At 40.8% G+C, this 16,775-nt stretch overlaps 1 protein-coding gene across 1 annotated transcript in view; it reads right to left on the reverse strand.

Moving 5' to 3' along the window:
* The window catches only part of plce1 (phospholipase C, epsilon 1), a 132,127-nt gene that overhangs the window by 36,117 nt on the left and 79,235 nt on the right, over positions 1-16,775 (reverse strand). The window contains exons 9-16 of the mRNA XM_049564362.1: positions 11,021-11,175; positions 10,741-10,908; positions 3,587-3,732; positions 3,359-3,506; positions 3,113-3,223; positions 2,888-2,997; positions 2,647-2,763; positions 243-284 (exon numbers count right to left, since the gene is read on the reverse strand). Of these exons, the coding sequence (XP_049420319.1) occupies positions 243-284; positions 2,647-2,763; positions 2,888-2,997; positions 3,113-3,223; positions 3,359-3,506; positions 3,587-3,732; positions 10,741-10,908; positions 11,021-11,175 (997 nt within the window). The remainder of the gene's footprint in view (positions 1-242; positions 285-2,646; positions 2,764-2,887; positions 2,998-3,112; positions 3,224-3,358; positions 3,507-3,586; positions 3,733-10,740; positions 10,909-11,020; positions 11,176-16,775) is intronic.

Here is a 16,775-nt window from a genome sequence, read left to right on the forward strand (position 1 = left end):
GAATCTGTAAATCAGTTTCTAGAATTAACTCCAACTACTGCAGCAGATGAGGTAAACAACGACAATGACAAAACTGACCTGCATCTACAGTAAGAGACACAATTGTCCTCTGTACTGTAGTGCATCGGTTGAACGAACACAAAAAGCATCATGCATTTTTCATCGCACATTCCTTGATTACTAAACAAGCTTCTACACAAACTGACGCTTAAACAACTTCCAACTCTCTTATAACCACTTACAAGACACGGTTTGATTCTGGCAGTGTCTTAGTTGAATGGGAACTATATTAGGAGAAGGGGACAAAGAAAAAGGAGAGGGAGTGTGAGATAAATAAAGAGACAGAGGTTTCTGAACAGAAGTGAAGAGAAAAACAGCAAAATGAGGATGCCAGTGGGAAAGGTCAGGAACACAGAAACAGAATTCTTAAACCTCTCTGAAAAGGAAAGATAATATTTATCTGCATCCCAGTGCAGACGAATGACCACCGTACCCCGAGCCAAAAGGAAACAAGAGTTGTTACCCTGAGCTCTGAGGTGAACTAATAACTCAGAGTCAGACAAAACTGTCCAGAAACACAGAGAAGATAATCCAGGTGTCCTTAAAGACGAACACCACAGCTCACGCTCGAAATGAAATTAGTTTTCTCACAACAAACTCCAGCTTGTGCCGTTAGCCACCTGCCACCAGTGTGCTGAAAAGCACCAGAGCTCTGCTCCTTCCTGTCCTGACAGGAAAACTAACCTGTTATCTTTTATCTCTGTGACACAGGAGTTTATGTGAACATCACCTCATCTCAATAACAATCTGCAGATGTGTTCCTTCACAAAGCCATTATCTTGTGCCGGTGTTTATGAAAGGCATTTGTGCTGTGAGAGAAGAAATGGAATGACTCAGAACAATAGGATATACTGTAAAATGTTTGGTTCATGTGGACTCAGAAATGTTGCTGTGAATGTGGTTTTGCTTTGAATGCAAAATGTCCATGTCCACCCTTAATATACTGTGAACACTGTGTTTTTCAAGAAGCATATTTCAGCATTAAATCCAACTTTTAGTCTTTTGAAAATCATCACATTGCAGTTGCCATATTTATTTAAAGAGAGACTGCTATGTCCTTTTCAGAAACGGCTAACTGCTAAGACCAGCCATGCCAATCATTCATGGCAATATTCATAGCTCTGATAGAAATTTGGATCTGACAGACCACTTTTTTTCTTTGTCTATGAGTCATTGTCTGCAAACAAACAGGAAATAAAGACCTCATTCTGAAACAGACCTTTGGCAGAAAGGGTCAAAGTGCGAGACAACAGAATCGCTCCAGTTTGCCTTAAAGGAGCTGCTCGCCAAAAATGTAGGCTGCCTTGAAGGAATACCTCACCCCACCAAGTGACCATTTGTATATAAATTACTCACCTCATGTTAAATTAATATTACAAGTCTCATTTATCTAGATACATGCTCAGTACTTTGCAAAAACACTTGCATTCTCATAAAACCTTACTATCTAAAATTGAAGTGAAAGCTCTCCTTGGGACCAGACTCCATTGACAAAAGCATTAATTTTACCTCACTGAACACTGAAGCTGCTGGTCTACCACTGCCTTGATCAGTTAGTTAGTGCTGGTTACTTACCATGAGTTTAACACTTTATAAATATTGCAACTTTATGTTTGTCTGTTCACACATACTGTTTTTTGTTCCTATATATATCTTACATTTCTCAGGTTCTGCCACTTTATGTGCAGGTTTGTCACAATCTATTTGGTATTGAACCTTTTTTCTTGTTACTAAATATCTTAATTATTCATTTTCATTTGCAATTTCTGTCAATGCTGTTTTTGTTGTCTAGTAGGGCTATAACAATATATCATATGACCTGTGTCACATGAACCTCACATGAGCTCTTAAACTGCACACCCTGATAAAGACTCTCTAGTCGACATGTGTTGGTGTATCCACATACAAATACAGGATTTTTTACAACAGTCAGAGTGCCTCACATGTATTTTTGGACTGCCTGCCTGTACTATGGACTTACACTCTGAGTAAGCTTGTTGTTTTTTATCTTTAAGTTAGTTTGTGTGACTTTGGTGAATCTGAACTTATCCCTTAAAACATCAAATTCAACGTAACACAGGGTGAGTTATTGATAAACAAATGGTCATTTGGTTGGGGAAGTATTCCTTTAACATACTGTAATAATGTGTATATTATATACCTTTAGATCACAGAGAATGATTCAGACTGAAAAACTCACCCTACACACACACACACACACACACACACACACACACACACACACACACACAAGGGAATAAAAAAAGACATCAGCATTAAGAAATACAGTTAAACACTACTGTGTGCAGTCAGCAGATGCTGTGTGTCATTTGATACTGTACTGTCTGTCTCATAAGCTTGGTCACGACTTACGCAACATCCCCCTCAGATCATCCTTCACCTGGATGATTTCAAGACCCTGTTACAGAAAACATCCTCCCCTCTATGGTTTTCATAAGCAAGTCACTCATTTTCACGAGCTCCAGAGTTGCTGTGTGGTACCTGGAGCTGCACACTGAAGGGGTAAACAAAATGCAAATAATCTTATGTGCTAGGCAATACGAGGAGGAAAAAGTGGGTACTGACTGATTGCGGCAGCGGTCCCTGAAGGAGTTGTTTCTGGACGCAGGGGATGGGCCAGTAGAAGAGGGACTGGTTGACGTCTCATCAGGATCCTCTGCCTCCAAACTACGATTACAAGATCTTAGCAGAAAGAGAAGAATAAACTGTGAGAAAATCTGAGATCAAAGCTAAATAGTGAGCAAAAAAAGTGGCACCCACACTCCATAGTTTACTTTTTGAAAACACTTTCAAAGAGTTTGTGTACCTGATAATCTGGAGGATGTTGCTGACAGTAGCTTCTTTCTCTGGGACGTGTAGTCCGTCTGGACCAGATCGCGACATGAAGTTGTGCTGGCCGCTGTAATCGGACACAAACTAGAGAGAGGACGACAGGAAAAGCAGAGTAGGATGAATTATACCAACATGTCTGATTCTTACTGCTGGAGTCAGTTATGTGAGATGTGTGTATGTTTGTGGGAGTTTACCATACCTCTATTGAGTCCTCTGGATTGTCCACAGGTGGTTTGAGGCTGATGATGCTCGCTGTCCCATCCAACGCGTCGCTCAGCTCCTTCAGGAAAACCCCACAGAATGGCACCACCTTGGGTGTAGGGACAGGACAGAAAGACATCCCATTATGGCTTTTATTGTACTATAACCTTTCGCATTCAAATGGTCAGAAAAGTGAGAAGTCATATAGTGCCACATGATAAACTAATATCAAATATTAACATACCTTGCATCCTGGAATATTGAGCGCTCTGGTCACAACCTTCTTGTACTCAGAGGAAGACTCATGCTGAGCCATGGCGTCCTTTAAGCTCCTCATGGTTTCAATGTCTGACTGATCCATAAACTGCCACATCTTCAGCACCTTGCGGGACCTGGAGAGTTGGTGAAGTGTGAGCAGGTATTCCCGCGTACAGTATATGAGCATATTTGAATTAATGTCTTGTCTTCAAACCTGAGTCCAGCCAGGAACTCCATGACACCGTTGTAGTTTCCCATGTTCCAACAGCATTTAGCGACATGGACCAGGTAGGAGAAGACTTCTCTCTTCTCTTCCATGGACCCTGCTGTCAGGACCAACCACGTCACCCACGAACTCACCTGGTGATAAAGAGTTTGACATCACATTACCAACAGTTACTATCACATTAAAAATGATGAATAAACAGTAACGGTCTTGGAGGGCAGCTTGAACACAAGTTTTATCACCAATGAAAAAAATGAGTCCTCTCTAGTGATAAAATATCTGTCTGTGCTGCATATATATATCACTGGATATTTCTAATTGGACAATCTGGGGGTTAACTTCATGTGCCTACGATAACTTGTAACGCGGGATTTATACTTCTGCGTAGAATCGATGCTGTACCTACAGCGTATGCTCTGCGTCGACGTAGAGCCTACGCCGTACCCTATGGCATAGTCCAACGTGCACCTCCCCAGAAATGTAACTACAAGTCGGGGCAACGTAGACCCCCGTCTATTATTGTAAGATGAAACCATCTCCCTCAGTGGAAATGAAGCTTTTATTTACTTTAATATCACAGATAAGAAACAATAAATTGTGAAGACAATGAAGCCTCCAGCAGAGGAAATCTCTACTCGTCGCTAGGCTAATTTATACAATGTAAAATGACATAGGCTTGTGCTAATAATGTTAGCATGTTATATTTGTTTGGAAAACATGTTTAGTATAAGACAGTTGTTTTGTCAGTGTGTTAGTGTGTTATTACAACACGGTTATCCGGTGTGTCAAAACCAAGCAAACTGTAGACCAAGTCCACAGCCAAGTGACGGTCAGCTGAACCTCTTTATTGTGTGTGTGGTCTTACTTGTGCTCATGTTATCTCTCTTAAAGTCTGGTATGACGAGCTGTGTCTAAAGTGGTCATGTATGCACAGGACCATGCCAGTTGGCCACACGCTGACACGTACACATCAGATATGTATCAGCAGCACTGTGTCTCTGCGCTTGCTGCCCTCCACGCGCAAAAGACACGATGAAAGAACCAGATATGTATCAGGGTCAGCTTCCTTTCACATTCTCTGCGACTGACACATACACAGTGCAGGAAAAGATCAGATTTCAATCTGGCTGTTTCTTGCTCTCTAGTGTCTCTGTCTCTATGTGTTAAAGCCTCATGAATGTAGTCACACACACATAAAAGCACACACACACACACACACACACACACACACAGAAACTCCCTAACCCCCTTGCAGGCGGTAAAAACATCCCCCTGGCCCAGAGATCTATTACTAGGTTATGTAAGGCTCTGTAAAGCCCACCACAACCTGACTTCACAGGGACTAAATACAGACATGCACTCACACTCAAAAACATGTAATAAAGAAGTCACACGTAGAGTTTTTGTTTCAGGTTGTGATGAAACACTGGTATATGTGATTTTTCACCTCTGACCTTTAAGTGGATTCATTCACAAGCACGCACAGAATTCATACATAACACATGCAACCAAACCCCGATACCTATGTACAGAATGCAGACCCATGAACATGCACTATGCATGAGACCATAGATACTCACCCTGAGGCACATACAGTATACAGTTTAACACACAGTATATACAGGCAGCTTAGATAAGAGCTTATACATACACATAACTCACTCCATAAACACACAATCTACAGTCTTTCGCCGCTAAATTTTATTTGTCAGACTCTTAAAACTCACTTACAGTGTATAATCGTGTTATGGTTTGTTAAGTGTCACATTTTTCTCCCTATCAAAATATGAGTGAAAGCACACCAGTTTATGCATTCCTGTGTGATAGGAGCGCGGGCATGAGGAGGGCTGAGGGTTGGGAGGGTTACTGCGAAAGTGCAATCCACCATCCTCAGAGAGTTCACTGTCTCCTCTAAACTCTTCTCACTGATGTAACGTCTTTATCTATCCCAACTGAGAAACAGAAAGATAAATCTTGAGTTAAAGTTGCACCACGTTCCTTCGAAATTTCCTACTTCCTCGTCGACCACTAATTCCTTATCCTTCTTGTTCCTACAAAACTATTACGTAGTTGATTAGAAATAAAATAGAAATGAGATCAAGGTTTTCTCTTGACCTTGAAAACAGCAGATGAGAAAAGAAAACTCGCCATGAGGTCTATTTTTGTTGTTCTGGAGCTTTCTATCAGATCTTACTGTCTTCATCAGGAAAGTTCCCTTCCACTGAAAAACATGTTTTTCTTATGTTTATGTCCCCTAAAATGTCTGGCCTTGACTATACTGACCTGTATCCATACAAGGTTTGTCACTAAAGAGGTTTTTTACCATTACTCTGCTGAAGGGGGTGATGTCTGAACATCAATTAATTAATTCATTTTCCTTATTATTTATTATCTTGTTGGGGGTCGTGGGGGGTTAGCTCCAACAATGGGCGAGAGGCAGGGTACACCCTGGACAGATTGCCAGACTATCGCAGGGCTGACACACAGAGACAGACAACCATTCACACTCACATTCACACCTAGGGAAAATTTAGAGTCACCAATTAACCTGCATGTCTTTGGGCTGTGGGAGGAAGCTGGAGTACCAGGAGAAAACCCAAGCTGACACAGGGAGAACATGCAAACTCCGCACAGAAGTGCTCCCACACCCTGGGTTCAAACCAGGAACCCTCTTGCTGTGACGCGACAATGCTAACAACAGCATCACGGTGTCGCCCAACGTCCGAACATTTCCACAAAATCTGACATTCAAACAGGCTAGCTAGATTAAGTACGTCACTCATACAACAGGTCTAACAGGAAACACATGTTGACTTCGACGCAACACAGGCAAACAAACCTGAAACCTCCAGCAAAGATCAGACTTGTGAGTACAGAGAGCAGAGTTAGCATTAGCATCGTGAAAGTTTTGACAGCATGGTACAGTGTGCAGTTTTTGGATGGAAACAGGACCCTGGAGCTTCCTTCCACTATATCTACCAAAAATCCCATTGTAGCAAATATCACTATTTCTTTCACAACCATTAACGCTGTGTCAGCTAGTGCCAGTTAGCCTGCAAGCTAACAAGCCGACAAACAACATAAGCAAAAAAAAAAAAGATGCTAACTTAACTTATCATTCTAATATGTCTGCCAGTTGCAGATTTTGGTGTTCAACAGACTTTTCATCTGAGTCTGGGTCTGACTGAGGCTCAAACATGTTTAGCTGAATCTCTCCAATGTTTCCTCTAACACTAACAATAGCCATCTAGACGCTAAGTGCTTCTTCAACAGTCAAATTAGCGCTAATAGTGCAAGTGAAACCTAACACAAGCAGCTGTAGTGTGTGGGCGGAGGCCAGATCCAGAATGTCTTAATGAGTAAGGAGGAGTTGTTGTTTATTTTTTATGTGGGGAAATCCACGATGAACAAAATATTGATTATATCAGAGTACTTTAGAATGTGTCTGAAGAGGGACTTTAACTATGTGTCTCTACTCTTTTATGCTTCAGTTATACTAGAATCTACTGTATGTGGCTAACTGACAAACAACCCTGCTGCCTTACAGTGTCTTATCTGTTCCTCCCCTGCTCTGTGCATGCGAGGATGTGCTCGCCTTGCGTGAAAATCTGCTATCAGTCACCTCTAACGTTATGACATAGCGATGTCAGCATCTGGGTTGAATTACAGTCACCATCTTAACCATTCTGGCCAGCTGCAAAGTGGCTTTTTGATCCGCCATGGATCAAGGCATTTTACGGAGTTGGCATCTCTTCTGATATTCCAGATAGCCTAAGTGTGTACTCGGTGTTGTGTAATAGAGATAATAGACAGGATATGAAGAGAGATGCTATGTATACACAGAAAAAGACAGAGAGAGTGAGAGCGTGTAAAGGAACAGAGGAGCAGAAAAGAACAAACAAGAGACAAGAACAGATAGGAGTACAGTGAGACGTGCAAAATGCTTCCTGAAACAACAGCCTCCCTTACATGCATAACAGAGGTATGATCAATAGCAGCTTGACAAATTTTCAAACACACACACACACACACACACACACACACACACACACACACACACACACACACACACACACACACACACACACACGCACAAACAGAACCGGAGCTAGGTACAAGCTGATCCCCCTTTTGATGTTTGTGTATGAGTCCATCTGTCTGTCCGTCTGTCTGTCTCCATCTGTGGCTGTGTTATTAGTTCAACTATGAGGGTCAGTTTGTCCTTGATACATGAATTACATAACCAAAGTTGACAGAGAGCTATGACAAAGTCAACGCACGAGAACTTGCTTGTCCGGTCAGAGCTAACCACTCCAGACAGACACAAAGAGGCCCAAAGTTCTCACCCTTCCTTTTTAACGGCGTGATCTCTCACTCCCTTACATGGCTTGAAAACGAACGCAGCCAAAATCAGGAGTAACTTTTGGGAAATTTTGATTTAAATTTACAAAACGTCGTCTGTCAAGTGTGAGGAAAGACACCAGACTCCGAAGCTCATAATGTAATATCTCCAAAACTGTGGATCCAGTCCAGTCCCTTGCAGAGAATATCTCATTTTGGAACAAAGCTTTAGAAATATCCATACTTGGAAATTTCAATTTGAGATCAAAACCCAGTAAAAAATACACCAACGACCAAAGTGTTTCAATTAAATGTCTTGTTTTGTTGAAACCAATAGGCAGAAACCCAAAGATTTTCAGTTTGCAAACACAGAAGGCTATTCAAAAGAAAATATTAGAAACTGACATACACTTTGACATTTTTTGTTTAAGAAGTTGCTAAAATTAACTGATTTTCATAATAGTTGTTTTTTGGAACAACCTACTTCTCTTACTGCCATCAATCATGTTAAATTCATGGACTCTTGTTGGCAGAGGCTTTGTGGATTTCATTGCAATGTATTTCAACTTTTAAACACTAAACTTTTTTACATTTCTATCAATTTTATTTTACTGCTTTGTAATAAAAATTTTTTTTGAAACTCTCAACCTTCCTGTGGACACATTATGAACTGGCATGTAATCTGTTTGTATTGTTAGTATTAAAAATTGAGAAATAAAATCTATTAAAAAAATGTTTCAAACTTTGATGAATTATCCAATCTTTATTTTTTTATCTGTCTCCTTTTTTTTTTTTTTTTTTTAAGTTTGACTATTTATATTCAGTAGGGGACGTGTATTCATAAGGCACCTTTGGCTTCTAACCTTAAGTCTTTTTATATACATGTATATGTGCAAAGAAACTGAAATAATTAATTTTTTTGGTGATCAATTCATCTATTAATCTACTAACCCCTGGGTCCTCAACAAGGGGTCTGTGTTTGGTCATTTAAGTTATAATAATCTAAAAATTATGTCTGAAAATACACATTAAGATGAATCCAACACATTAATAGCAAAGAGCAATCATGTTAGCTATACCACTGTGCAGTTCCTGTCCAAATAATGTAGTGAACTAGTTAGCTAACAGTTACGTACTATTAAAACATATTGGCCAGTTAGCTGTATTAGTATTACAAGTATACGGACATCCTGGTGAGCCGTGATGGTTGGTTTTGTAACATTTCGAACAAGAGACTCTGACATACCGTCCACCTCAGACACAAACACGATGTACAAATATGTGAAACTGCCAATAGTTATTATTTCAAAAGTTTAGTATATGTATGCCCCATAAAAGGGTATGTTTATACTTGGCACATTAGGCTGCTCTACACATTTTTGCAGGCCCAATTTAAAATGCAAATTAATTTTATACATATATGTAGTAGTGCGTCCCTGCTCCGTTTCTCTTCCGGCTAAGGGGTCCTTGGCCTGAAAAATGTTGAAGACCCCTGTACTAATCATTTTAGCTTGGTTAGTAATGGTGCTAATAAAGAATAATTTTTTTAAAGATATTTCTTTGAATTTTTCATGCTTTATTAAAAGTGTCAGACAGGTATGGGAAGGAAGGACCTGCAGCAAAGAACCCCAGGCTGGACTCGAACACAGATCGCTGCAGCAAGGACTCAGCCCCACCTGGCACATGCTCCATGCGATGAGCTACTGAAACACCCATGAATAGTTGTGAGTTGTTAAAGAATAAAAACAGAAACCAACTCCTTGTAATGTGAGTTGTAAAGAAATATTCATTAAGATCTTTTAACATATCTCTAACATAAACATTTAACACAACACTGCCCACAATCACTGAGGATAACAAACAATGACATACACTCAAAGATAAGACAAAAGCCTCTGACTGCAGCTCATCTTCTTCTGATTGTGTCAGGATTTGAAGCAGCTTCATCGGTGTCTTCACGAGGAGAATCACTGTTGTCATTCGACTCTTGTTCCATTCTGCCCATATATGGCTGCAATGCACATTTGATTTTGTGTGTGTCTCTCTCTTCTCGCTGACTTAAATGAAAACCAGCTGATGTGAGAGGCATGTAACTTAAAGATGACATCACCGTTTCCAATCAATCTCTCCCTCTCTAACTTTTCTCTGTCTCAGCAGTTCAGTGTTGTGATTGTTTACTCTAAAAGTCACTCACTATGAAAGACACAAAGCCCGGGAGAGTCAGCCAACTTACACCGCTGTGAGCGTATGTGTGTGTACTTGTGTATGCACAGTGTGTGCATCAGTCATGAGCTGATAGGCTGTTTTGATTCACACGGCATATACCGCAACGCATACCCAGCTCAAGGAAAACAAAATTATGGTCTGCTCTGCTTTTCAGCCTGTCACATTCATGTCAAATCGCAATGTATGCCTTTACACTGTCTCTGGTGATGTCGTTATTAAGTGGAGGTCACCAGAGTTCACTGGAGCACTGTTTTCTTTCTATATTTTCACAACAGTTAAGAAGTGCTTTCTGTCAACATGGATAACATCTCTATAAGGGTCTGCTTCAAAAGCTGTTCAAGGGATTCAGGAGTCGCACCATTAAAGTACTCCACATAGTGATCTCAAGTCATCCAAGCTTAAATCCTGTACTAAAAACTGAGCTTGTCAGATATAACCTGATAGCGCAAGATTGCATCACAACCTTTTAAGCCCTTAGAGGTCGCACACAAAAAGGTTAAAACATGAGCATGTTAGGATTGAAGTAGAGCTGAAACAGTGAACACACACCCATTTTATATAAGCAGAGTCCTCACCTCATTGAAGCGTGCCACCAGATCCTCCACAGCGTTACTTCGCTGAGCACTCTGGGTAGGCATGGCAGGCACTGAAAGCGAGGCCTTGAGGTTCAGATGTCGTTTTGTTTGACACTCGGGACTGCCGAGGTCTCGAGTGAGGAAAGAGAGGTAGTCCAAGGGAAAGACCTGGAGGAAGGAACAGACGAGTGAATTACGATTACTGCCAATTTCAGAAGAAAGTCTACCGTTACTCTTGTGATGGTTCTTATTTTCTCCATTTGTGTGCTTGACCTCTCACCCGCTGGTAAAGCTGCTGCTCCTGTTCAGTAAGGATGCAGGCAATCTCCTCAGGGAACTGAACAAGGTGGCGCACCTCAGCCAGCTCCTTACTGATCCCACTGACACTGGGAGGAAGAGAGCCTGCGGTGGTCATACTGTTGGCCAGCTGACGCTCTGGATGGACAGATAAAGAAGAGCAAGGAAGACAGATGAAAAGAGAGATGAGTGATCATAGTTTTTTTACATGCCATATCAACAACAAACTGTTAAACTTTAGAAAACAGCGAGGGAGAGATGAAGAGAGAGGAGGGTTAATGGACAAAAGGCCTTCAGTAGTATTAAGTGCAGAGGAAAACAGAAATACAAGAAATGGAAGAAAAGCAGGGATTAAAAGTGAGATATTATCTACTCGGATGTTTCCCCTTCCCCATAAAAGTTTTATGCCTCAATGAAATGTTCATCTCTTTTTTCAGGATTAACCTGAGTGTCTCGAGCCTCCCCAATCCATCAGTCCCTGTATACCACATACTCTCTACCCTCGGACCAGGCAAGAGAAGCCTGCACACTTCACCCTCTACACGTAAACAGCATTGATCACCCGCCAGTTCCTGTGTTTGGATTTCAGTTAGGTCCATTAGTCTGTCTGTTTACACACACACATATGCAAACCTGTCCTCATCTCTGCTAACAAAGGACTAATGGACACTTTCTACACTGGTGCTGGAGCTGCCAGGTAGACAACTGTACACTGTCGGGATGAATGCCACATAAACTAACAGACCTTTTCCACCGCAAATGATTCCATTTCCAGGAATCATTTGAGGGTCTCCCTGTGGTTTCATCACAGAAATGTGCAGAACTATTTCTAGTCACTGGAACATTGTTTTCTGCCCCCCTGCAAAGTCCCTTCTCCTGAGGCAGAGACTATTGGGGTGACTGGTTTCCAGTACTTAATGTTGCCGACTGGTCAAACCTAAGCCATGACACTGCACCTTGACGCTTTCCAGCATTTATTCCAACATAAGCATCAGCCGTTCCAAGTATCAATACAGATACAGAAGTGCATTAGGGGTGACGGAAAAAAATCAATTCTTGGATGCACTGTCATGCTGACTTGGATGATTCTCCATCGATTCACAAATGTCAAAAATCAGTTTTTTAAATGTTAGTCAATAACGTGATGTTGACAGAATGAAAAAGGCAGAAGTCGGACAGTCTACAGCTCGTACAGGCAGGCATTCGCTGGACGAACGTGAAGCATATTGTGATGGCTTTCTTTTTTGTCCGGTGCACAGCTCCATGGACCTGCTTTTCCCTCCGGTGTTGTGTCAGATCCTGGTTCCCCCCTCAGGTTGTGTCTCTCCTACTGTTTCCCATGGAGCTCTGCCCCGTTTGAAAGGCGAAGGAAGCCCGTATGTAGAAAGATGTCGCCTCCGAGATGTACAATGTGTATTATAGAAGAGAAACACACATTTCAGGACCGCTGACTTGTATCATCAGAACAGACATGTCCTGTGATTTTCAGCCTCCTTCCATATTTAATAGAGGGGGGACAATACCTGACAGTCATATTCTCAGCTGTAAGGATGTGCCTGCTGTAAAGGGTAAATATAATCATAGAGGGCTGAAAATCACAGGACATGTCTGTTCTGATTATACAAGTCAGCAGTGTAAAGCTCAAGCATGTGGGGGCCTCCTTTCATATTTAATAGAAGGGGGGGACTGTACAGCTGTCAAGATGCCCCCCGCCACAGGCCTTTGCCACCTTGGTCTCCAAAAAACCCAGGGAAAACCCTGAACTGAGGTGAAGAAAATAACTCGATGCTCAGCCTGTTTCACCTCAAAAACTCTGGTTCTCTGGTTCTCCTCAGAGCTAACGTGCAGCAGAGAGGCTGCTCTCACAACGTTAACAACAACACAGCGGAGCACTCTGTCTCCCCTCATTGATCTCACACAGGCAGGAAACTGTAAGGTGCTTTCAGATTAATAAATTCATTAAGTAATGCAGTTCCACTGAAGACCATTTATGTTTCATATTGTATTTCAGTGAAATAAGGACACCAGGAAATGGTTCGGCACACGGTGTCCTGGAGCAAAAGACTGAAATGTCTGCCTCTTTTTCCATTCATTCAATAATTCATTCGATTTTGAATCAGATCAGACGCCAAAGAATCGTGATTGAATTAAATCAAAAAAATGTTTGTAAAATCTGTGTTTCATTTTTTCAGCATTTCATCTGCGTAACACTCTGAGTAACACTCCCCACAACCACACACATATAAAAAAAAGTGTATGCATACACATATGCAGACACACACTTAAAGGCCGTCCTTGGTAACCCGTGAGATGTGCAACAGGTAGCCATGGCAACAGCAGTGACTGCTCTGCAGGAGCAAAACTTGCTTATTTACACAGTTTGATTTGTGGATCCGGCCTCAGGGCTCCTTTAATGAACTCTCAGTGCGTGCGTGTATCCGTGCGTGCGTGTTGTAGGGGGTATAGAGAGGAGGACAAAGAGAAGAGACCAAGGAAGGGAAAAGGAAAGAAGGAAGAATAGAGGAAATATTTAAAAGAAATAAACTTGAAAAAATAGGAAGAATGAAAAATGAGAACAGAGGAAAAGACGAGAGAAGAAGGCAGGGATAAGCAGAATAAGTGGAAATGTTGCAGTTTACACTACGCAGCAGGTGTGCTATCTATCACAGTTAGACAGACAGCATAGTTCACTAAATCCTTTAAATGTCCTTCACAGAGACAGACTGCAGGTTATTACAGACGGTTTGTTTACAGAGTCAAGACCTAGAGCACATTTTTATAACAATATTTGCATGAAGTGAAACAGAAAATGAAAACTATTATACTACAGACAAAAGGGAAATGTGAATCAGAGAGTCTGATGTCCTTCGAATATATTGTTACTGAGTCCTTTCATACAAGCACTAGGGTAGAAATTTCGTAGAAGCGGCTGCAACTTGTAAAAACAATCAAAAAAATGAAGAAAAATGTGGTCACATCATGTCGTCAAGATGTGAACTTTTATTTGGTTCTCAACATTTGTCATCTGTCAGCTCCTCTCTTCCTACCGTAGGACACAGATATGCAAAAATGCCATAAAGTAACCAGAAATATTGTCTTTGCACCTTGGCTTTCCATAAAATACACTTATATTTAAACTAGTTTAACATATCATAATGTATTAAAAACATTAGACAAACATCTTATCTTAACTGTCAAACGTTACATCTCTCAGGGACATGAGCAATATCTCATCTCCGGCCCACAACTGTGTCACATGCTAACCTTTTGAAGTGGAAATGGAGACACCCTCAAATTAGTGATATGAATTTCATGACCACCCATCATTCATTTATTCATCCTTTAAACTGGGAAACACACTGGCAGAGACAGAAAAAGCTCTCAGACAAGGCAGTGACAAAAAGGTCTTAATAGGTTCTGAAGAATTAATTAAAAGCAAGTGTGCATTTATACAAAAAAAATATAGAAACAAAAAATCCCAACCATGTTAAAAATAAAGAAAGCTGTGGTAAATACATAGTCTTATAAATGTTTATTCTTAAAAGGGGCCAAATATGGAATCTATTGTTTTAAAAATCAAGACCTACATTCTTATAAACCACTGTTTTGTGTCAAACGGATGGGTCCCAAATTAGAATCAATACATAAAAAATGTTAGAGAAAATGTTCAGCGTGCTTTATCATGTGTTATTCATGATATCATGAACTCGTGCCTGCAAAGCCTCACGCAAACTGTACCATTATCAGCACTGGCAACAGAAAACTGATAAATAAACACTGAAGACTGGATGGAACAAGATCTTGGATTCCAGCGATGGCGATAAGTGTATCTAATATAGTCTGTGGTGGACCCACGGGTAAAAAGGCCCCCGACCCATCGCAGATCATAAACACTAGTTTGAGAAGCACTGATGAGAAATATTGAGCATGCAGCACTCCTGCTGTGAGACTGAGCGAACATGAACCTGGACTAATTGACCATGATCTCCCTGTGATTTATATGCATGGGTTTGGCTCATTTGTGATGCATGCTGAATATAAATAACCTGTGGCTGTGTGTGCGTGCATGTGTGTGGATGGATCCTTTTCTAAATGCGGTGGTGGATGGAGGAGATTGCCTGAACATCCTTTTTAACCATTTTCATGACATTTCTGTTTTAGTATGACGTTAACAGAGCGAGGAAGGTTAGAGTGCTACATGTTTAGTGTTCTAAAAAGACACTGAATAATGCATGCACATACATTTGTATCCATTATAGTGACTTAGAGTGACTTTATCTGTGCTTTGTCCTATTATTGTTACACCTTATTGACCAGTACTCATACATAGTGTTTTGTTTTACTTGAAGTCACTGCTGTATTGTTGATTGTATGTCTACTGATCAAAAACATATATATATATATATGCACAATAAGATTTACAATTTAAACATTAGACTTAAAGCTGATCGTTGCATCCATTCAATTCATTGAAAAAAAATCACACTTAAGCTGAAATAACTTCAACTATACAATATGTACACAGTTTAATTTGATGTAGGAAAATGATATGTACATGTACATCAGCATGTATAACAAAATCAGCACTTCAAGGGGAATACCAAACACTACACAGCAAAATGAATCTCGGTCAGTGAGATCCAGTATCCATTTCATATGTGACTGGTGTCTATATCTGTAAATATACAGATGATGCATTTCTTTACGGATGAATAGAAACCTAATAGAAACTACCTGTAGCCATGGCAGAGAGGCTAATTTTGTCAGTTTTTCACCATCCAGTAGTTTGGAATACGTGCTTGGAACATTACCAAGTCAGACACAGGACCTGCCAGGTACATGGCATGTTTTGTGAAATACTGAATTAAAAAGACGTATGAATGACTGAATGAGTCATAATGACGATCTGATAAATGGCACCAACGGGCAGAGTCAATAGTGTCACACAACAACAAATATGGCAACGGTAAAGGAAGTTGTAATAATGAACCTTCCAACAGAGGGAGCGTTGTGGACGGCGGTGGTCTGTGAGGCCATTAAATACACTGCAACATGTGGGTGGAGAATTCTTTTTGACTATATCACTGATTTGTTACATTCAGCTAGTCGTTAAAAGTCTTCGTCATCTCCTACAGTCGTATCTCACTTGAAATACGCTAAACTGCCCACATGATCTCTGGTGGTAATACTCTGTTTTGCCTGTATCTATGAGCTTTCAGAGAACCTGCACAAATATGATATGATACAAAATGAACACAGAGCACATCAATCATTTATACTCAACCTGTGATATGTACACGGACACGTTGAGTTTTCTGAGAGCTTACAGATACAGATGAAACAGAGCAATACCACCAGAAATCGTGGGGGCAGTGTACCGTATTTCAAGCAAGACACAACCACAGGACGTGATGAAAATGTTTTTTAAATGGTGGAAGAGAACAAATCAGTACTGTAGTGAAACGAATTCTCAGTCTACATGTCGAGATGTATCTAATTCCCTTGCAGACCACCGCTATATACACCACTGATTACATTAGGTTACATTACTAAGACCTCTTCCAACGTTCCATATATAGTGCCATATATTGGAAGAAAGGCAGCAAAGAACCAGGCTTTGAATCAAACCCACAGTTGCTGCAGCAAGGACATAGCCTTTTTTGACATGGGGCACCCACTTTACAAGGTGAGTCGTGGGCACCCTGAAAGGATCTATTTCTGAACGAAAAGGGAGTATG

Source organism: Epinephelus fuscoguttatus, linkage group LG20 (genome assembly GCF_011397635.1).
Source record: "Epinephelus fuscoguttatus linkage group LG20, E.fuscoguttatus.final_Chr_v1".
Taxonomy (NCBI): domain Eukaryota; kingdom Metazoa; phylum Chordata; class Actinopteri; order Perciformes; family Serranidae; genus Epinephelus; species Epinephelus fuscoguttatus.